Genomic DNA, 24079 nt, shown 5'->3' with positions numbered 1-24079 from the left:
TCGGTATCAGACATCATCACCCCGACCCACCCTTGCTGATTCACCAGCCTCCTAAGATCCAACCCTACAATCGCACCCTCAATCCTGTTTCATGACGTTAAGTGTGTGCGCGCAGGGTGGTGACTGTTTGGAGGGGCGGCCCCAGCTCTACTATATAATAAGTGGTGTCATCCCCCCACATCCTGGTGGTTAGTGGGAAGTTCTTTTCAGCATTCCCTTTCATTCCTGAGTCAGCCTCCTCCCCAGCCCATCACTCTTTTCCTTCCTCGTAGCTCCTTGAGTTCTCAATGCCCACCATTCAAAGTGGGAACAATTCACGATGTCTGTATTTTATCCAAAGAAAAACAGCTTTAGTTGTTCTTTCAACATGTTAAATCCCTGACAACATGAAAATATTTAATGAAAGAAAAGCCGGGGCATTGGGTCATATAGAATAGTTTCTTTCTAGACGATGGAGGACTCTGGTGGTGGGATGATCTAAGAATGAGAAACGAGAGTTCCCAGAGGGAAGTAGCCATTCTGGTTTTATCTGTGATCAACTTTTAGTTTCAACTTTGTTGAGTCCTGTTAACTCCATACTTTTCTCCAAATTCAAGGAAAAACAGAAACTTAGAGGGGAAAATACCATTTTTTTTCTACAGAGAGTCACGTCTTTAAACTATTAATGCCAGAAGCATTGCTTTAATTATTCATTCACCTCATCCTGTATGAGATTCCATTGAAATTTTTATTTTATAGGTGAGGACAACTGAAGACTAGAAGTGACAGTATTTGAGGTCAGAGTTGGGACTTAGGCTTTCTGACACAGGTGGTAGACCTCGGTTTCAAAAAATGATATTAGTAGCCCCTACATTCTTGACATCGTATTTTTACAATGTCGGGATGCATTTCTCTTTTTATCAGCAATTGCAATGGTGTGAAACATAACTTGGGAAATAAGAATGAGTCTGCTACTTAACATACCTCTGACGTTGTAAATCCTTGATTTCGTCATCTATGAAATGAAAATAGCAATGCCTACTTCACACTCTCAAGGACTGCATGAGGTAACATGCATGCGAGTGTTTTCTATAGAGCTTTAGCAACTCTTAGATACTATGACCCCCAAAGATATAATTATCCAAGGTATGACTATATGGTTTTTTGTTAATATTAATATAGCTGGGAACAATATTAAAAATTCTAGCAGGTTGGTTTTAGTAATAGTATTAGAGATATCTGCTTTACATCATTTTGACCATGTTCTTGAATTCCTGTAATTATTTAAATATTAAAATTCACCGTCTAAATAAACATCAATCTTGAAATGCTTATTTTTCAGCCGTTTTCCTTGTCGAAAAATAATAGCAAATAATTTCTTGCAGAAGGCCATAAGTAGTACTATTTACTCATAGTGATTGTAATTTTTGTATTTGCCTTCTTAATATACAACAGATGTGGAAAAGCATGGATTTTTCCCACCCCAACCCCAAATGCTCGGCGCAGCATATGGCATTGAGTCAGATTACACTCTGTATGTGACACAGTGAAATACATGCCCATGAAGAGAATCCAAGTTTGCTATTATTTTAATTTTTACTAGTTTATTTAGCATGCATCTAACATTTTGTTGTTATTCGGCCAGAAAGAGTAAAATCCTAAAGGTGAACATAATTCCCCAAAGAAATTTTAAATTAACTTTATAGATCTCAAGATTACTGACAAGGATGTATATATATTAAAATTTTAGTGCCTTTGAAAGTTGGTACCTGCCAGAAAAGCCTGTAGAGAGGCACTGATGATGTTTATATTGTATTATGGAAATTACAGAGTAGAAATGGTTTTGCAGTCTGATTAGAAATGTGACCATCATGATAAAAATCATGTCATCCGCCAAAAGACGTTTTCCTTGCACATAATGTATTATTAACGATATTGCAATTATCAAACTACAAAATCAAATGTACTTTACTCATGGACCTTATAGACTTTAAAATAACTGACAGAGCCTCAGGTAGATGAGCAAAATCAAGCATTGCCCGTGTAGATCATTTAAATGGAAGGTGGCAAAGAAAAAACAAACAACAAACCCCACTGCTGAACCTAAGAATCTGCTCCTCTTTTGCTTATAAATATCGTAATTGTATATGTATTGAGCATAAATTGTTTCAAACCTCTACCCAAAAACTATTACCCCATCCCCAAAAAGACAGAAAACTGCAGAGGCTGGAAACATCTGTGGCTTTCATTGTACATCAAAATATTTAATCATATAAAATTCACCATACTGTGCTTTGGAAGAGTTGATGACATTTTGTGGATCTGAGAAACCAATTCCTTTCCATCTCCTGCAGCCAATTTTTGCCCTTCTCGCCATAGTTAACATGGAAAAGGCACAGGAAACCAGGACCACGCAGAAGCACCACTTTCCAGTCCTTGGTCCTTGAAGCTCAAGTTGGGGCATAAATCTCCCGATGAGAGATCCTGAGATGCAGTTAGTTCTTCCATGTGGCACTTCCCTGTGACCCTGCGGCATGCTCCCCTTTTCAAGCTACAACAGCAGCATCTAGAAAGAGATGCCCCTGCCCTAGCGTCTGAGAATAAACCCAAAGGGCAGAGGGCGGAGCTGTGTGAAAGCAGCCACAGGGCCTCACAAAGAGCTGCAGTTCTTACGAAGGTGGGGACTTCCTTCCACTGAGGAAACTGTTGAGGGTGGGGGTCTGTCAGAAGGCAAGGACGTTCTCGGACTTCCAAAATAGAACTTCGATGAATTATTATTTACCATTTTAGGAAACGTGTTCAGGCATAAATTTCATCCTTGCCCAACTGTGCTTGTAGAAGAAAACAGCACCATTTTGCTTCATACGTGTTTTATTTTCAGCATATCATAGCTTAGAAATTTGTTTCTACAATGTGAAATGTATAAATGGAAAGGAATGAGATTTTCCAATGATTGGCACAGGCTCTAAAGAATCCTACTGAAGGAAGTCAAAGCATCATTTGTTCCCCATGGTCCTTGGGGACAGCACTGCAGCTTGGGTAATGAGAAGGTATGTCTGGTTCAAAAGTCAGAGTAGCCTCTCTCCTGAAGACCGTAATTCCTTTTATTAGACATATTTTACTGAGCATTAAACAGCACAAATCCAAATGATAAAGTCCAGGCCAGAGCATAGGCCTGTAATTCAGTCAGCTTTGTGTGAATGCACACACACACACACACACACACACACACATCCCTTGCACATTTTACCATCCTGCAAACTACAGCACTTTATAGAGCTACATACCTTTTAAAAATAACACCCCGGTGCACACACATACATACTTTCTTCTCTTGGTCAATGCAGCAAGTTATTTTTAAAAGAAGAAAAAAAAGATTCCAGTGGGTTTGTTTAAAATTAAACAGAGCTATGACGGTAACAGCAGATGTCTAGCTGTAATTCACTTCTCTAACGCTAACAAATATATGTATTCATAAGCAAATCCAATGTATTGCCAAAAGATAAATGCTACTGTTAACACCCCAACAGCTACTGGTTTCAGTTGTGCTTCTCGATCAGGCAAAATGTTCTTTCCCCAACTCCTAACATTATTTATTTTGCTTCCTGCCAATCTTGCAAATAATTCATCTTGTGTGTCTTTTGCTCATAAATGCTTCCTGGTGCTTGATTGCTTTGCCTATGTGGCATTTGATTTCCAACTGCAATTTTACCTTTATAAACATGTAGGACTTTTTAAGAGTGAGGAGAATGCCCAAAAGGCATGTGAAAATGAGGCTGTAATTAGATCAGCCAAATATATTGTACAGCTTATTTAGCTTTCCCTCTTTGTATCCATTATTGCATTCCCAATCTGGGTACAGAGCAGTGAATTAACATTTACTCCAGCAAAGAGACCCTGGTATCAACATGTTTAATTTATTATTATTGCAAAGAACAGTTTTCCCATGATTAGTGAAATAGAATACATATAATATATTTAAGGATCTGCACCCAGACCACAAAAAAGGGAGTAGGGAAAGGGAAGAGAAAAGCAGAAAACAAAAGAGAAAATAGAGTAATATCTGTTACCACGTGGGTTTTGTGGTAAAAAATAGAATATGACGTGCAATAGTGCAATTTTCCTTTGCTAGTCCAGCAATGCAAGTTTTAAGAGGAAGTCCACGGATGTCCTTTCTGCATTTCAGGGTCTAGTTGCGTGCTTGCCGGGGGTTAGAGCTCCTGCCAGCCTTCTGACTCTGCGCGGAATCACTGTGGCTGGAGTCACTTTTATTCAGGCCAAGATGACGGAGCTTCATATCCCAGCGCTGTGAAATTGAAAACAAAAAATGGTCACATGCGCATGTCACCAGGGTTTGTCATTTCTATTATTCTAATAACTGAGTGAGACTGCAAAGTCAGGTCTCAAAAGCATTTTACTACTTCCCAAAGCTATAAACTCTGTATCTTAAGGTTACAATGAAATTGATGCTATCTGAACATAATTCTCAGATTTTCAAAAGCACAAAATTGTCCACCTATGTCAATAATGCTTTCGTATCAAACCTTAAGCTTCAAATTTCCACATCAGTAAATGGTGACACAAGTATCTATCGCTGTCTGTGAGATTTCCTGAGATAACAAACACTAGTCTGGCCCTTTTCAGGTGGTCAACAAACGGAAGACCTACACAGAGAATTTGAAGGAAGAGTTATTTTTCACGTTCCTCTCTTACAACATATAAGAACATAGCCTTTTTAGATCTGTGTGATTTGAACAATGAAAAAATGAAAATTTGGGGTGGGAATTGGGTCTTTTAAAAATAGCTTTCTAAGTAATATCTACAAGGCCAATGAGTGGAACAGACAAGTTTCTGCCTTCATGCTAACTTTGACAAAGCAGACGTTACCAACATTTTTAATAACCACAATCAAGTTTACTAATGTTGCATATTAACAGTGCCAATAATGTTTAAATGTAATATAATAAATTAAAAGGGAGTTACATTATGAATATTACAAGTAGTAAAAAATAATAAAGACTATAGAAATACTACTCAAATTTCAATTAACATAGAAAATAACCTGTAGATCTTGATAAATGCAGATTCTCATTCATAGGGCCTGGAATGGGGCCCAAGATTTTCATATCTAACAAGCTCCCAGATGATGCCAATGTTGCTGGTCCAGGGACCACACTTTGAGTAGCAAGGAATTAATATCAGATTGCCCAAGTCCAAATTCTAACTCTGTCAGTTACCATGCAAAGTTTCTTAAACTTACTATGCCTCATTTTCATCATCAACACATTGGAATTAATAAAAGAATCTGCTTATAAGACTGGTCTGAAGATTAACAGATGAAAAATGTATAAAGTGCTTAGTTCATAATAAATTACCATTTTTTCAATTACTGAAACTAATTCTTCATTTCAGCACACTTTACTTCACAATCTTATTGTTTTTAATATTTACAAAAACAATCTGATTCTCAACTCCCCACGGCAGGCCAAGTATCTCAATTTCAACAACCTACTATAACAGAGGATTAAACAACCATTTGCATGGAAAACCATAAAAAGGTCTGTATTTAAAAATTCTTGATCTATCCACTGAGAGCAAAAAAATCAGTTGAGAGGGCAATTCTTATTAAACAAACAAACAAACAAACAAACAAACAAACAAACAAAAAACAGTGTCCTCCATAAAACTATGTTTTCCAATCCTCAAATTAACTGGAAAATTAAAGATCTCAATCATTTTAATCAAAAGAGATTTCTACCCAAGGTCTTTAGTCCTAAGTATCTGCGTATGAATTAAAAATTGTTGAGCATGTTTAAATCTAGACTAAGAATATAAAAAATTTCACAATAATAACTCTGTGTAGGTCCCCTATAGAAAACAAATAGATGGCCCTAGCTGGTTTTGCTCAGTGGTTAGAGCATCGGTCTGTGGACTGAAGAGTCCCAGGTTCAATTCTGACCAAGGGCATGTACCTCAGCTGCAAGTTCGATCCCCTGCCCGGGTCAGGGCATGTGCAGGAGGCAACCAATTGACCTCTGTCTCTCTCTCTCTCTGTCTGTCTCTCTGCCTCTCTCCCTTCCACTCTCTCTGAAAAGCAATGGAAAAAATATCCTTGGGAGAAGCTAAAAAAAAAGATAACAGAAAATATGTTTGCCTTACTAAGAAACAGGACAAACAAGCAATGTGTCCTAGGTCTTCACATGATGATAACTGTTTTGGTACCAAAAGAGAAGCCCTGTTACATGCTTTGCAGCAGGGATGTTAAAAATGCTTCCATCTGGTACAGAAATTTAGGACACATTCCTGTTCTGCATTAGCAAGCAGAAAACCAAATTAAAAGATTTCAAATAATGAAGTAGAACCACTTTTTAACAAACACCAAACTAATCGAAAAGAGATACAAATAGAGAATTCTCACAAGTCTGAACTTGAAATACATCTCATTTTTGACAAACAGCCTGGTGCGGGGGGTGGGGAGGGAAGAGCTTACTGAAGGGCAGTTTCTCCCTGCAAAATAATGCCCTCTACATTTTTGTAGGTCACTTGAACTCAAATGTTTCTGCTGTGTCAAGTGCCAGATGTATAAGATAAACTGCCCAGGGGTGTTTAACTTACCCTGTAAATGTTTCCCAAGCCTTCAAGCTCACAGAAAGAGGATGTTTTATGTTTGGTGTAATTTCTGCTCTCCCTTCCCGCCTCCCTGCCCAGTACACACACACCCTTTTTGATTCTTTGCCCCTCGATGCATACTCTCCCATATTCCTTTCTTTGAAACAGATTTGCTTAATATAGTAAGAAGAAATGAAACCATCTATTAAAAAGGCAACTTAGAGTGATTTTTTGAAAAAAATGCATCAATTCCAGAATCTAAGAGTCACTGGCTTAAAAATAAAGCTACATGATCACTCTAAGGAGCTATATACAGATGAATGCGGCTGCACCTTTTCCACAGAAAATAATGGCTACGCATTGGGACAATATTGGGATTTTTCCTATTCATCTTTCTTCTTTTCTGTGGCTCACAGAACTGCAACTTGTTCAAGGAAACAATATGCACAGCTAAACAAGACTACATTTCTCAGCCTCTCTTGCAGCTAAGGGTGAACATGAGACCCAGTCTATGTAAGAGTTGATAGATGGGGCACTTGGAAACCCCTTTTTACCTCTCTTTTCTCCCTAAAATGCAGGTGTGATGCTGGAGGTGGGGCAGCTATCTCGTGACCTCCAGGTGAACATGAGTATGGAAGCAATACCATTAAAAATGGCAGAGCAGTAAGCTGGAAGGAACCTGGAGCCCTAGGGATAATGTGGGTCACCCTCCCAGGGCTGGGCTCACTACAGCTAGAATTCTCATTGTGAGAAGTTCAGTAACTATAGTTAGGTTTCTGATACATAAACAGAGAGCTTCCTAAATGAATTCCATATTAAAGACAATCTCAGGCTTGGAATTTTAAATATATACCCACACATATATAATACATACAGATACTCACATACATATATATCAGGTTTTAATGTTTCTCATGTAGTTGAGGGTGGCTATTTTGTTTAAATGACAAATGGCTGGTTTTCTACTTTTCTTTTTCTGTATATCCCTTTAAGTATAAAATAGAGGCTTACCTTAACTTTTTTACCCAGTCGATCCTTCCATTTTTCAGCAATAGAACCTTCCACCAACAGTAATCTGCATTTGTTTAAAGAAGCAAGCATTTTTGAAAAATTAAAACATATTACTAAAAAATACAAGGAACCATTGCAAAGAAGACTTGCCTGTGTGCCTGTTTATCCTAGAAACAGAATGACCAAGGTGACCAAATTTTAGAACAGCGATTCTTAACTATTTGGGAGTCATGGGCCCCTTTAAGAACAAATGAAGCCATGGCCCAGCCTCCCCAGCAAAAGGCACACGCACAAATGATACACATGCACTTTCGAGCCGACACATGCAATTGAGTGGCCCAACTAAGACCCCTCTGGAATCCCCCAGGAGGCGGACAGGCCCCGCGGTAAGCAGCTCAGGGCGAGATCCCTCGGCAGCCGGGGGGCGGGCGGCTGACCTGGAGCGCTCCTCGTCCTCGTAGCCCATGATGACGTACTCCTCGCTGACGCTGAGCGGCGGGCACAGGCAGCCCGAGCTGCTGTAGAGGGTCACCGTGTCCCTCGGGATGTTCACCAGCGAGGACTTCAGCACCTCCTTCACCTCGACCACCGCAGTCACATCATGGCACTTGGTCTTCACCTCTTTAACTTTAGCCCGAATGACTGGGTGAAAGACAACAGAGCGGACGTGGTGATGCGATACACAGAAGGCGGCACAGGAAGAAGGACAAGGCCTCTTTCCAGTCAAGTTTCCCACTTGATGCTCAATGAACGGAGAGGAAAAGTCAGCCAGGTATTTCTGTCCTAGATGGTAGTGAGTGACACACGACATAACACACCTGTCCTCTTCATGTTCAGCCCCGATCCCCTTCCAATTTGCGTACATATATATCTGTATGTACATAGGCACATATATGTATATCTAAGTGAATAATCAGAGGTCCAGTGACTCTGATGTAATTTCCTCCAAAATTTCACTGTGGGTGTGTGTACATGAGCATCCGCAGTTACAACTGCTATCAACAAGAATTTAAACTTGATTAATTTCACTATATGTGAAGACCTAGTACTTAAATAGGCTTCATCTTCTTGTCAGTATTCTTTTACCAGGTCTATTAACGGGTTTTCTGAAGAGTTGGGGGTCTCATTAGTACTATAAAGTTGTCCGCTTCTACTGCATTTCCAAACTGGTTCTGCAATCTTTTCACCCTCCTCATGTAAGCTCACTGTTTGGACATCAGCTCCTTTTTTCCTTTGTTTCAGCACAGATTTTCTTTCATATGCTCCTGCAAATATTCTACCTTTTTTAAGGAAAAATGGTCACCACTAGACCTTGTTTCCTCCGTGGTCTTTGAAGTCAGACACTAACAGTCCTTCCCCTCACATGCTGTGGAACAGTCTAACACGCCAATTGCATTAATCTACCTCTCCGGATGTGTACACCGACACCCAGTTTATCTCACAAGTGTTGGCTTCACTTCTCAATAGAAAGACAAACTGCCTTAAAAATAATCAATTCAGTTGCAGAGTTGAAGACTTTGACTCATAATCTAGCAAGTACAGCCCTGCTTTCCTGTATTTCTCTTCTTTGGAGGGGCCAAATTCTTTAGATTCCTTTTTTTTCAGGGGGAGTGTGAAAAAGCCTACGAAGTAAAAATATCCATTTGTAAGAAGTCAATGGCTTTCTCCCAGGCACCCTCATTGCTCTAGTTCAATATCTGTGGATGTTATACAGAGAAAAACACAACGGATCCAAATGAATCCACTTTTTAAAAGCCTCTTAGGCACGTATCAGCAAACCACTTTCATCTGAGCCACATATTTTAGGCATTTTGGACTCCAAAAGAATGAAAAAAAGTAACCCATGAAAATATAAAGCCAGCTAATAAGTCCCATCCATGCCCCAACTCCATACAGAAACTTATCTAATAACATTCCACCAATACAACATACACACAATAATTAAGTTACTAATTCTAAAAACTTAAGAAAACGTCATTTTTCTTAACAGTTATTTTAATTTTCAAAAAAGTAGGTGTCTCAAATATGAGAACTTATAGCAAACAAAATATAACTGCCCTGCTGTCCCTGCTTGGAGTGACTTGTGGGCAAAGGAATCCCTTTCTATCAGTGCTCTCTCTGTTCTGTATTTTAACAAGAGATAAGACTTCCCTTTTGGAAATGTCATATGGGAGAATCAGATGATAAATTTACAACCCAGCTAGCAGACATTTTTGGGGTCCTGGTTTATGTGAATGTGCTTCATAGCATCCATCAACTTTTAGAGATTAGTGAACTGTGCAAATGTTCTCAAGCTAATGATTTATTTACCCAGTATGGCTACTATTTTCATTAGAAATTTTTAGCACACACACCCCCTCCAAAATAAATATCTCTCTGCAAGACTTACTTTATTATTCAAGTAATTTTGGTAAAGCTCAAGAGATTTTACCTGAACTAATTCTGAATGAAGCAGAGATGTTGTCTGAATTATCAATTGCTCCTGCCCCCACTTTGTTTTCTCAACAGACACATAGGGATTTAAGAAAGATAATAATATCCATATTTTGGAGTTTTAAATGTTTTCTTTCAGACTTTTTTTTTTTCTATTTAATCACTGGAGTGCCTGCCTTCCCCAAAGCAGCTCTAAGTGAGCCCCAGACAAGTGAAAAGCCCTGAACTGTAGGCAACCTGGTATTACTGTTTGGTTATGAAAAAGAAATTATCTTCTTTCCATTAATTGTGATCTGTATCCCATTTCCATTTTATGTTATAATATTCACTCAGCTACCTTGTTGAAGATATTTTCTTTCCATGACTTGTAACCACTAGTATTTTTTTGCCACTCATTTTTTTTTTTTAGAGAGAGAGTGGAAGGGAGGGAGGGGGGAAAGAGAGAGAAAGATCAGTGTGAGAGAGACACATCGATTGGCTGCCTCCGTAGCATGCATCCAGGGATGAACTTTCAACCCAGGTACGTGCCCTTGAGAGGGCGGAGGCTCTAACCACTGAGCAACACTGGCCAGGCATAACCATTAGTATTTTAACTTTTGACAAAAATAACAGCACCAACTGTTGCAGCACCAAGAAAACTGGATAAAATAAAAAATGATTAATAAAGTAAAATAAATACAAACTCAACTGTTTCCCCGATATAACATTTTCATTCTGCTTTTATTTGTAGTATAATTTGTACTTAAAAGTTCATATATCGTTTTTCAGTCTCCTAAAAGTTAAGTCTTTCCCTGTGATTTTTCACATCTGACCTTCCAACCTTGGAAAGTGCGACCACTATTGGCTAAGAGAAACTAGATTCTTAAGATGAGTAGTAGCATGGAATAAAAACTGAATCCATCGAATAAACACTTGGGAAACTACATGCATTTATTTTAAAGAGATTTACCTACATTGAGAATTTTCTACTTTATACCTTTTAATACACAGTATTTTCAAAAATATCAAAGATTACTCTTGTAGAGCTTTACCCATTTATCTCCTTGCAATTCCCAAAAGTACAAAAGTAAAAATGTATCTGTTGTAGGCGTCCTATAGCCTCTAAAATAGGGCATGTAAATTCAATAATTAAACTCTCATTTAATAATAATAAAGCTCCCTTCAAAAATCAATTTAATTCCCATGTTTATTCATGGACTCAGCATCAATAGTATTCTACAGATATAGTAACATGACCTTTATTAATCTCCTAGATGCTAGAAAAATAGTGACAATAAAATGCTGATGGAACACAGCAAATATTGATTTGCCCCTTATTTTATCAACTGGAAAACTCTACTGACTCTTCAAATAACTGGTGATTGAAATTTGTGACTCTGAAGCATGAAAGCACCCAAAAGCACATTCTGAATAATCAAAGAAAGGATAACTTAGGTTCGATAATCACTAATGAAATAATAAGAAGAATTTATCTCATGGGGCAGTTGAGAAAAATACATTATGTATGGAAACCTCCTAGCACAGTACCTGGCACAGACACAGCAGGCTGTTCCCCCTTCAGTTGAGTTTGTCGGCCACATTTGAATCCATAGCTCTTTAATTCATATTTTATCAGAATGTCACATTTCTAGGTCAAGCTAGATAACAAAACATTTCCGTCACTGAATACTAACACCTTTTATAAGTGTTATTTTCCAACTCTGTCCATGTTTCCCACGGGATAGAGTGATTGAAGGAAGCAAATTTAACTCCATTAACCATCCCTTACGCATCAAAGCGCTCCTCTGATTACCACACTGAAGCTGAACTTAAAGCACCCCTCCTGCTCACATCCTCCTGATTCTTGAACTGCTCTACTAATTTACACACACACACACACACACACACACACACTTTCTTAACACAGCAGTTCACAGGTCAACCATGAAGTTATCCTTACCATAGTTGTAATTGTTTCGGAAATAGGTCTTCTGTGTAGCTCTAATAGGTTTACATTTGCAGCGTTCTGAAAAACATAACATTATATTTGTAAGCAAAATTTCAACAATAGCTTTCATTTATTTTTTGGTTGATTAGATCCAATTTGGCGGTGAGAAGGCTCTTAGTGATTCCGTGTCTGATCTCTTTCTCTAGAATCACGTTCATGTTTATTCTATCTATAGACTTTTTTTCAATATAGGTAGGCTCAGAAGTTCCTACTCTCTAACAAACCATCCAAATCCTGAGGAAACTCCCTGCACCACCACCACAAGGAGAGCATGACCCCCGAATCCTCAAAGAGGATGCTTAGTGCTTATGGAAGTAGAATCAATGCCGACTGAGAGGCAACTTTCTACTTATGCTCAGGCAACTACCATCTGCATCCATATACGCTTTACGATTACACAGCACTCCTCCAAATATTAGCTCCTGGATCAAAAGCTACTCAATGAGATAAGCAGGTATTATTACAACCTAGTGAACTTTGGGAAGTTTTTAAGAAGACAGGCCATGAGTCCCTTCATAGGCGGAATAACTGTTAAACTCAATGGTATTTTTATATTTAGTGCAGGAAATTACTACATGCATATTTTGGAATGAGAGGTTCCTGTTTTTTAACTATATGGTGCATAGTGACCAACACACATTTTATATGTAACATAGGTGTTTGTCATAGTAGTTCTAATTATCTCAAAAAACTCTTGGCAAAAATATGCCATCACTGGACTGAGTCTAATACAATGTCATTAACATATAATTTTGCTTGAGCATAAACAAATGGATTTCATAAAACTTCCCAAGTAGAGATTTTTCAAAAATTATATACTTCATATACAGGACAAATCATTTAACATCTTGGAAAGTGGATTACTATATTATTTACAGGTTACTTAACTAAAAAAATATATGTCATACATGCATCATAAGCATGGTAGGTTGTTAGTCATTAAAGTCAATATGAGAATAGGGAATAATACAATTATCTTAGAAAACATTTGTTTGTGTAAGATTTCTTTAAAATAGTGCCCTGAGAAAGCTTCATAAAAATGAAATGGTATGTGTTTCTTCTATTTTGACACAGAAAAAGGGAAATAGAACACATGAATCACAGAAAGAAAGCTGACAAAAATATTTGTTTAAAAAGTGTTTTATGTTAGCATGGAGACCAATAATAGGCAGAAGTTTTGTTGACCACATGATATTGTGTTTTCAGATCAAAATAATTTTTAGATTTCAGCCATACTTAGAGATAACGTGCTTTAAAGCAGCAATCCCAAGGACAGTAGCACCCTTAGTATCAGCTTTTAAGTTCTGGAAATAAGCACCTCCACTGGGGACAGGCGCAGTTGTACAAAGCAGCTGCAGCAAGAACTGTTGTTCTCGCCCACAAGAGAGGTGAGAAATGTCTCATTGCTACACATAGCACTTCATCTGTTCTGCAGATATCACCCACAATTGCTGCAGAATAAATATTTTAAGCCAGTAAATAATGGGTAATATCCGTGCTGGTTGCTATTTTAAAGAAGATTCTTCCAATAATAACTTTCTTATTAGCAAAACATTTGTGTTCTCATCTTTTAAAAATGGGAAGTGATCTACTTCTATACTCTATAGTTTTATTTTGTACAGAAATGTTATATATTTTTTAAGGAAAGGTATTCTTGAGATGAGACTATTTCTGAAGATTTGCAAATTATCTTCACCCGCATATAGATAAGGGCTTGCACTTTTCTGTCATTTAAAAATAGATATCTATCAAAAATAATGCATATAGCCCAGCTGGGCATGGCTCAGCAGTTGAGCATTGACCTAGGATCCAGGAGATCACGGTTCGATTCCCGCTCAGGGCACATGCCTGGGCTGCGGGCTCGATCCCCAGTCAAGGACTTGCAGGAGGCAGCCGATCAATGATGACTCATCACTGATGTTTCTCTCTCTCTCCCTCTCCCTTCCTCTCTCTGAAATCAATAAAGATATATATATTAAAAATAATAATAATGCATGTAGATACATTACTACATATTTGTAATTCTTCAGAAATTTGCACATGCTCTAATAAAAAAAACTCTTGGCAAAAATATACCATCACTGGACTGAGTCTAACATGATTTTATCATATAACTTTGCTTGAGCATTAATCAATGGATTCCATAAAACTTCCCGAGCAGAGATTTTTCAAAAATTATATCATGAAATAATTTAGGAAGATTTTTCAAGTAAATATTTACATATCTACATATACATAACTAGACCACTTCCTAATAGCTAATGAGCTAAGCAACTCTATTCTTGGGACAAAATTTTGTTCGTCCTCAATGCACTTATTTCTGGTGGTCTTAAAAGTGGCAATGTCCTACCATATGTGTGTCCCTTCCCATGCTCAACCCCTAGCTCTTGCTATAAGCAATTATCTGTCTAGTTGAAGTAACTAGTAGCTCAAATGAAATAACAAGGTTAATAAGGAAGAGTGGAATTTTACATCTACAAGGTTCAAATATGGAAAAACTTCCTTTCACTTATTTACGCTAACTAACCCAAACATATTCATGAAAGTGTGTCTTAGATCAAGAGATCTGGAGGAGTATCCTTTTTCTAATGTTTACTCACATCTACATATATATTCCCCAAAAGCCCAAGAGCTTGAAATTTGTAAAGAATCAAGAGGGATGCACTGCATACACTATTTATTCCATTTTTTGTAACTGCCACCCTAAATCAGACTGTAGCAGCTTCTTTTTCTTTCCTACCAATAGTTGATTTCTCAGACTTTTATTGGGCCACTCGTATTATTATCATTTCTACTTTAATTTGCTAATAATTTTGCTAATAGTCTTCCTCTCCAGCTTCCCAATGGTACATGGTTTTTAAATGTTATAGTGGTAAAATAAAATCTATTTACTGAGCTTTGCACACACACACAAAAAATTAGATATTCATTTGTTTGCATTCCACTGTGGAGAAGAAAAGCTTGTACAGAAACTGGTGTTCTTATCCAAGGGAAAAAATAAGAAAAAGAAGCTGGCAGCAACAAAATAAGTGACAAAGAGTCCTTCAAAATGTGGGAGAGGTTTCGATATTAGCAACTCGTTCACCTCAAAGTTTAGGATGACACAGGACACTCTGAGAACTGCATGCCATCCTACATCCCACAAGCTTCCTTGGGCATGACCAGGAAACTGTCTTCAACAGCTCTCCCCACGTCCTGAAATCAGTGATCTCCATCCTAGCACAAGTGTGAGTTTATCACCCTAATACAAATATGAGTTTGCAAAATTAGCATGCCCAGAGCTCCACACACCTTGGTCTGCACTTCCAGGGAGATGCCCTACGGTACATGGCAGGGCCTGAGAGGAAAGTGATCACATCCTTTATTCAGTTTTCTGCTCATAAAAATTGGCTCATAAATATTGAAAACACAAAAAGATAATATTATTTTAAAAGGTCATATGGTTTTACAAGCTCTAAAGAATTATAAATACCTAATACAAGTATGAAATTTGGTTCCCACCGGACCTTCACTATTTAATGCAACCTTGTTTGCGTTCCAGCTGAAGTGTGATATGCCTTTCAAACTAACTCTGACCTTTGTTTGAAACTGACTTCTCTTGTGTGTCATCCAGAGCTATAAGATTATAATTAACTTTGCAAGATTTTGAAACTCTTATAACCTTTCATGACTTTGAAATACTACTATCTATGAATGAGTGCTTCTCGGCTTTTTTTAGGAAAAGACTTTAGATCCATGCTCAGGATTTATTGTCAAAAAGTATAGGGGGGGAAGAAAATACAATTCTATTTATGTTACAATTCCCACTGTAATTCTTTCAAGACTGACTCTTTCTAGTCAGACCAGAGTTTAAATAATTTTAATTTGTACCAAATGCACTCACTATATGTTTTATATGCTGGCATTTGACTCTAGAAGCCCCCTCATCCCCTTTCCCTCCATTTTAAGACACTTTGGAGCAGACCACAAATTTTAAAACAGATGTAAAAATAAATGTTTATGATTCAAAAATCTATATCCTTAACTACGACTTCTTTACCGAGATCAAGGTCTATATATTTAACCACCCGTAAGAGGTGTCCACAGCATGACCTTAAGTAATTTTAAACATATGTCAATGTCCATCATACCAGGAACTTATCTTTCTCCTGTGGAAATAGTCTGTTCTGACTCTACAACCCTGGGATACCCATGCTTCTGTAAATATGAGATGGGAAAGGAAAAGAGAGCTAACATTTGTTGAGCCCTTTCAATCACTTACATGTTAATTAATTCATTCTACAAATATTTATCGAGCACCTGCTATATGCCAACCTCTGTGCGAGGCATGTAAGGCACCTGATGAGCAATACAGACAACGCAGAATGAGATACAGACACTGAACACATAATTACACCTACAATCATTTCTCTTCATATGTGATGAACGCTATGAAAGAAGAGTACAGTGTGCAAAGAGAACATGCAACTTGATGATCTAACCTAGTCTGGTCTTCAAAGTCTTCCTGAAAATGCCATTTAAGCTTAAAACCTGAAAGATGAGTTGTAATTATCTAGGCAGGAACAGTATCTGAATATGTAAGACAGCAAAGACGTTCATAAAGGAGGCTGCAAAGGAGCCTCCAATGACAGGGAGTCAAAAAGCTGAACAAAGAGGATGTTACCAGAGAAAAGGAAAGAGGTGTCTGTGTCAAAAAACCCTCCAAGCTCAACTGAGCTAAGGAAGAAAAGTGCCCATTAAATCCAATTGGCGAGGAGAGGAGGGGACCCCGAACAAAGGAGAGGAGAGGACTTTGAAAGCCGGAGGGGTGCTTCATCCACTATACAAGAAGAGAAAGGAGGGAAGGTCCAGATGCCGACAGGCTTCTACATCTGTTGGTGGGATGATGACAGTTTCTTCTGATGGCTTATCCTTTCTCATTAAAGGTGGAGTGATATCATCAACTGTGGGGAATGAGGGGCCAAGAGAGGCAGGGTATGGAAGTGTAAGGAGAGAATAGCTATAAAAGTTATTTTATTAAGTAGAAAGGCAAACTTTCTAAAGAATAAAGGTAGGATTGCTAGGCGGTGTTAACTATGTGTTTTAGTTTTATCTTGAACTTAAAATGAAACCAGTCATCCCAACAGAGTTATTTTCTCTGGCAACGAGAATTGGGGCTTTGCCAGATGAGCATGGCAGGAGAAAAGAAAGGCAAGGGAATTGAGAGTATTTTCAAGAGAATGATTATTATAGTACACCATTAAATCTCAGGTGGACAAGGAAATTGGTGCGAACAGACAATCAGCCTCAATGGAGTAACATTTTTAGCAGTGTGATATTAGAGCAAATCTGCTGGAATGAAAAGAAATGGTAGGCAAAGAGAAGGATACTTGAAATTAAATTAGACTCCTGGAGCTTCTGCTAGATGACCAAGTCCAGACTGTGCCCATGGAAATGGAGAGCTGGGGCAGAACAGACAGAGTTGTGAAGTGAAGAAGTCCAAGCACAGATGGATTAGCTACTTTATAATCAATGGCAACACGGATGGGTGCCATTGTGGAACTTGACAGACAGCCCTTAAGGGAATGTGGGCAATATATCATTTGGCTTTCCAGAAGGTCAGTTCCATTCTAGAAACAAAGAGATTGTGAAACATGCTTAGATTTCACCCCTAAGACCACCTTCCCTTTTCCAAAATTGCAAGTCATGAAATGAACACTTCATTGAAATATAGAGGATCTTATGCCTAGGGAATAAAATAAAACATAGAACCCTAGTGTCCTGATCGCAATGATGAAGGAGATTTTAATGAGCAACAATGCATCTCCTGCAGAATCAGAAACCAAGTACATCTATACTGCAAGCCCTCTACTGGGGACCCAGCCATAACCTGGGCATGTGCCCTGATGGGGAATCAAACCAGCAGCCTCCTGGTGCACAGGAAGATGCCCAACCAAGTGAGCCACACCAGCCAGGGCAGAAACAGAAACTTTCAACTTATATGTGTCACATTTAGTTTTGGGGGAAGTATTAAAAAAAAAAGAATAGAATTTAGAAATTATATTTGGTGTTATGCTCACACAAGGGCATACTATTACACAATAAAAAAGAATAAAATGATATACAGAACTAAACAAATAAATCTCAAAAACATTAAGCTTTAAAAACAAAAGCTGTCAGAATATGTACTGTTTGATTCCACTTATGTGAATCTGAAGAACAGACAACATTGATCTATGGCAGCAATTTTCAACCTTTCTCATCTCATGGCACACAGAAATTAATTACTAAAATTCTGTGGCACACCACAAAATATATTCTATTTTTGCCAATCTGACAAAAAAATAGGTGTAATTTCGATTCATTCACACTGGACGACTATTGCTGTTTTGGTTGTTGTCACTTTTTTATTTGACAATCTAAGGGAAAAGAAGTCAGTGCCTATAACTAAATAGTCAGGTATTGCATGTTTTAAAATTCTCGTGGCACACCAGTGTGCTGGGCACGGCAGCTGAAAATCAATGATCTATGGTAATAAGGTCAGAACTGTGCACAGGGAATTCAGGGGTGAAGGAAATATTCCTTATCTTGATCTGGGTAATAGCTACATGGGTGTATTCATTTGTCAAAATTCAGCGAGGCATACACTTGTGCATTTTACTGTAAGTAAATTACATCTCAATAAAGTACCAGTAACATAAAATTCATACAAGATATTTCTTTCATTTTTCCATAAACTGAAGTGTGTCATGGATTAGCAGCTGTTCATTATATATTTAAAATAATATTTATTCCCTAAACATAGACACAGGGCAAAAAATATCATATTAGATTTTACTTTGGATTAGAGCAGTATGTGGAAATGCAATGAAGTTGATTGGTGAACCCAGGTAATATAATAAGGCTTTAAAAAGCAAAAATAACATTTGCTCAATTTAGCTGAAAAAACAAACCTCAAATATTGTAATAAAGGTCTCAATTCATAGTTATTTGAACTTTGTAAAAGGGAATTGCTTAAGATTGAGAGGACTAACACTATATTAATAAGAAAAGGAAATTTAGTTACTCCTTTAGGATTTATGTCTTTGGAAATTTTTAAGTAAACTGCCTTTCACAAGGTGTCTGGATCCAAGAGTCATTCAGGATCAACAAAATATAAAGAGTCAATGCAATCTGCCCATACTCTCTTGTGAAATCTGAAGTGTGATATTTTGTGACATGCTCCAAAAAGATCAATTGACAAAAAAAAAAATAAAGTAGGCTTCACAGTCTTTTAGAATATAATGTTCCTACTCAACCCCAAGCACATAGAAAAGAGGTGACAGATAAAGGACACGCAGGCCACTGCTCACTCCCCCTCGCCTGTCCTTGGCATAGAACACGCCTGGGATGAAGAAGTGGGCGTTCAATGCTTGATGAATCGGAGGGTGGATGAAGCTTCGGAGCCGGGAACCTGGGAAAACAATGGTGCCGCATACTAAGGTGAAAGTTGCAAGGAGGAGATGTTTCATGAAAAGATAACTTTATTAAGTATGGTGTGTATGGAGTTACAAATAGGCTCCCCAGGTAGAGGTGCTGCTTATGGAGAAGTGTGGTGCTCTACCTGGGGGAGTGATCAGAACTAGTCACAGGGGGATGAGTTAGCCCATGCAGCTGGATGGACCCCAACAGGAAAAAATCACTGTAAGAAGAGAGGAGCGGAGGCCAAGCACAGAGCCTTGGGGAAAGCCCACACCCTGGGCGGAAGGGGGACAGGAGGAGAACCAGGACGATATGGGATGTAGCTCAGGGGCGAGAATGCTTAGGAGTAAGAACTGGTCAAAAGTGTCAAATACTGTGTATATATGTACATATACATACATACATACATACATATATATATGTGTGTGCCACTGTAAAATTATAAAAATACTATGTTTTTATTTATACTAATTTTGCCTCCAATAAAGGGTAGATGTTTTCCCAAGTCAATTCAGCCTCTACAGTCAGTAAGCATTTGCACCAAAAGTGAAAAAAATAACACCTGGATTCCTTCCCAAAATTCGTAGGAAGCCAAAAGGGCAGAAAGAAGTTTGGAGAAGGAAAGAGAGAATGGGTCTATACTACCCAAGCTAGGTAGGCAGAGGCCATCCCACTAAAAGAGGGGGTGGCTGGGGCAGGCTGGTAGGCGCAGGCAATCAGGAATCTTCAGTTCCTCAGCAGCTGCCACTCAGCTGCGCAGAGGAGTTTCTCTAAGGACCTTTGAAATAGGGCCAGGGAGAGGCTAGTGAAAACACTGGGAGCGCACCCAACTGTACACTAGGGGATACTGCTAGTATTTCCCTCATTTGAAAATACACGGGTGGGCAAAAGTAGGTTTATAGCTGTTGGTATGGAAAATACAATGAGTAATAAATAAATAATAATAATACAAGAATAAACTCTGGCCAGGCCAGCATGGCTCAGTGGTTGGGCATAGACCTATGAACCTGGAGGTCAAGGTTCGATTCTCAGTCAGGGCACATGCCAGGGTTTCAGGCTTGATCCCCAGTTGGGGGTGTGCAGGAGGCAGCCAATCAATGACTCGCATCATTGATGTTTCCATTTCTCTTTCCCTCTCCCTTCCTCTCTCTGAAATCAATTAAAAAAATAAAAAGTAAAGAAAAAGTAAATGTTAAAAAAAAAAAAAGGAATAAATTCTGTGTTTAGTTTACTCATAACTATAAACCTACTTTTGCCCACTTTATATCACAAGGTAACCCAGAGGTCAATATAATCTGCTTTTATATTAGGAAACAGACCCAGAGAAATTATGTTATTTGGTCATGATCATATAATTAATTAGTACTGGAATTTACCAACTATATTTCCTCTCTAGAAAAACTTGTATTTTTAAAATATAAAAAGCTCATAAATCGGTCGCCACCACAAAACAGAAACTATGGGGATTCTTTTTCAGGATTACTTTCACAAAAATCTATCTTTTCATTGCTTCATCTGATTACCCACTTTAATTTTCTGTGTTGATTGGACAGCCCAAATGACTCAGTGGAACAGAACTAAAATTGTTTTTCTCCTATTCCAAGTTCTGGAAACGAGAGGATGGACTCCTTATTGCGACAGTGGGTTTACAACAGAAAAACACGCTCACAAATTGGAAGCCGCTCAGACAGAATTACTATTTCCAAAAAAAGAAAAAGAAAATTGTTAAGCTTTGAGGCAAGGACAAATTAACTGGAGTGAAAGAATTTCTTTTCCAAATTCCAGACAGAAACAGCTTGACACTTTTGAAAGAGGGGTTATGTGGGTTACAATGTTTTTATGTCTTCCTCATTTCCTCTTTTATCATAATCAACTTCAGCTGTTTCATTACTCCAAAGTATAGAATTTTGACTGTGAACAAATTATATTTTCTCTTCAGGACATGTGAATATATTTTCACAAGCAGAATGAGTTTGGTTTGGTTTGCTAGTTTGTTTTTCATCACTCATTATACCAGAGCACAGAAAAACATGAATAAAAGAGGAATAGTAAACACTGAACCCAGGAGCACCTCATTCATTCTAGGCCGTCTTAGCCGTTGAACTACTTTCGTGTATTATGTAGGGTGTGGTTGATGTCCTCTCTGTTTCACACGCTGACGTGCTATATTTTTCTAACCAGAGCTTCAGGACAAATTGAGAGCACATGCACGCACTTGGCCAGAAATTTTGACTTACTGAATGTACTATGTATTACACAAATGAACTTTTTGGTTTATTTTGAGCAAAGATAATAGTCGGAGTGATCCTTAAAATAGAACTATTGCTGAACACTAATGACTTTTCAAAAGATAAATGTTTGTTGGGGCGCCTTTGGTAGACATTGTCTCAGCTCAAACGCTTATCACTCTGATAAGAGTCAGTGGAAATCAACAGTGAAAACTGTTCCAATCTAATGAAAACAGATGTTTCAAAGCTATTTATAAACTTAGTAAAATTAATTTTAATTTTTAATGTTTATAAATTTTATAAATCTTATTTTATCTTCTGCTTCCACACATAAAACACCCTACAAGGCAGAACATACAGACCCAAATCAATGAATTACTAGAGGAAAGTGAATAGAAATATAGATTAATTGTAGTTATTGTAGTATCACGTTCTTAAACAAACAAATGCAGCATTAGTCGTAGTAAGAAAAACTAGAAACCCAGAAACCCAGAAACATCAGAATGAATAAAGTGTCATATATTCATATGACAGAATACAATGAAAATTTGAAAGCACTGCTATACACAGCGTAATAAAGAGGAAAGGAAGCCACAAACACACACACAAATTACATGTATACTATAGGATGCCATTCATAACAGTTCAAAATCAGGCAAAGTTAACATATGCTGTTAGAATTCCTGCCGGCAGTTATCTTCGGGAAGACACATGGAAGTAATGATTTGGAAGAGGCACGGGGAGGCTTCTGGAGTGTTGGGACATATATTGATCTGTGCGGTGGTTACTCAACAGTGTTTACTTTGCGAAAAGGCACCGAGCTGCGTGCTTTTATGATTCGTGATCTTTTCTGCACATGTGTCATACTTCATCTAAAAGTTTATTTTATGATAAGATGGAGTAAGTAGAGTCCATCACGTCTTTCCCACTGAATACAGTTATAAAACCTAAACAAAATGCATGAAGCAGCTACCTAAGGACTCTGAAAAGTAAACAGCAGCAGGAAGATTGGGGGAGTAGACCAGTAGCATCAAACTGGCGATGGCTTCATCATTTTCCCCCCCTCTAGTATCCCCCAGCTGAGGGGCTAATTAAAGCTCAATCATGAGATTTCAGCAAAGCAGATTTAAAAAGCCTATATGAACAATTGCTAATCTTATTGGGTTCATGCAAATAACCATGCCAAATTGAAACTGGACTTAATACGGTAAATAAGTTGGTCTTAATTTGGCGCTTTAATAAAATGAGGGTGATTTTAGAGGGGAAATCATGTTTCAACGGACCCTATAACACAGTTGTAAGTATTACTCTAGTTCAATTAAAAGCTTTATTTTTCACCTATGAAGATTTGCAACACAGTTTATCTCCACCAGGTTACAAGCCCTACACGTACTCAGGAAATCCCACCACTAGATACCATCACCGCCCTCTTCTGTGCTCGGGCCTCAGCATCCCTCTGACAGAGAGCAAGGATCTCTTGGCCTGAAGGAAAACTTCACCCTTCTTCATCAGGACGCAGCTACAGAAAAGACCCTACACCCCTTTTCTCTGTAATAATTCAGAGCCAAGATCCTTGAGGGGGGGATGTAGTAGGTAGCTAAGACAGACATTAGCAGAGCACGAACAATGGGCCAGGTACAAAAGGTCACCAGGGCAGAAAGCCCCAAGTGCCTAGCAAAGGGCAAGTGTAGCATGGGACCTTGTCCCCAGGGTGACCTTTCCTCCTCTAGCATATCTCTGGTCATGCAATTTGGACTCCCTGACCTTTCCTCCCTAGAGATAACATCCAGGCCTCAGTAGTATTTCAGCTCCAGGCCCATAAAAGCAGCAAAACCTGTCAAGCAATGCCACAGCCAAGGCTGACCTCAGGACCAGCTGCATTAAATAATGACCCCCCGCCATGGCACTGACCAATCAATCAGCGGAGAGACCCTGACCCTGAGAGGGCACACCTGGAAAGCTGATAAATATTCTATTGCGATCTTTCCCTAAGACGTCCTCTAAAATCTCCACCCTTAAAACCTTTAGGACAGAGAAACCAGCTCACTCTCCCTCCTGGGAGCACACGTGCCTTTCCCTTCCCCTTACCCCCCCATTCCACCAGGCGCATCGCTTTTACCTTCCTCACGCCCAAGTTCCAAGGGCCCTTCCTTTACCTCTGTAACTTGTCTCCTAAGCCCATTTCTTCTATGAATTACTTCTTCTACCTCTGTGACTTTCCAAATAAATGTTCTCATATTTAAAAAAATTTTATAGAATTCATAGAACTTTTAATGACCAAAAGAAAAAGTCAATTTTATTATATGCTAATTTAAAAGTAAAATTAATATAAATAAAAGATAATTGTTATAAGCTTACTTTAGAATGTAGGGCACAAATGTCCCCAAACAAG

At 38.3% G+C, this 24079-nt stretch overlaps 1 protein-coding gene across 2 annotated transcripts in view; it reads right to left on the bottom strand.

The window, feature by feature from the left end:
- Positions 1–3875: 3875 nt before the first annotated feature.
- FRZB (frizzled related protein) overlaps positions 3876–24079 on the bottom strand; it is a 28220-nt gene continuing 8016 nt past the window's right edge. For both annotated transcript variants that reach the window (XM_016211902.2, XM_087819726.1), the window contains 4 exons: positions 11972–12037; positions 8037–8241; positions 7600–7663; positions 3876–4285 (listed from right to left, as the gene is read on the bottom strand). In XM_016211902.2, coding sequence (XP_016067388.2) covers positions 4169–4285; positions 7600–7663; positions 8037–8241; positions 11972–12037 — 452 coding nt within the window. In that variant the 3' untranslated portion in view covers positions 3876–4168. The remainder of the gene's footprint in view (positions 4286–7599; positions 7664–8036; positions 8242–11971; positions 12038–24079) is intronic.

The sequence above is a fragment of the Miniopterus natalensis genome, chromosome 8, assembly GCF_054644295.1.
Source record: "Miniopterus natalensis isolate mMinNat1 chromosome 8, mMinNat1.hap1, whole genome shotgun sequence".
Taxonomy (NCBI): domain Eukaryota; kingdom Metazoa; phylum Chordata; class Mammalia; order Chiroptera; family Miniopteridae; genus Miniopterus; species Miniopterus natalensis.
This window is presented reverse-complemented; position numbering and strand designations above follow the sequence as displayed.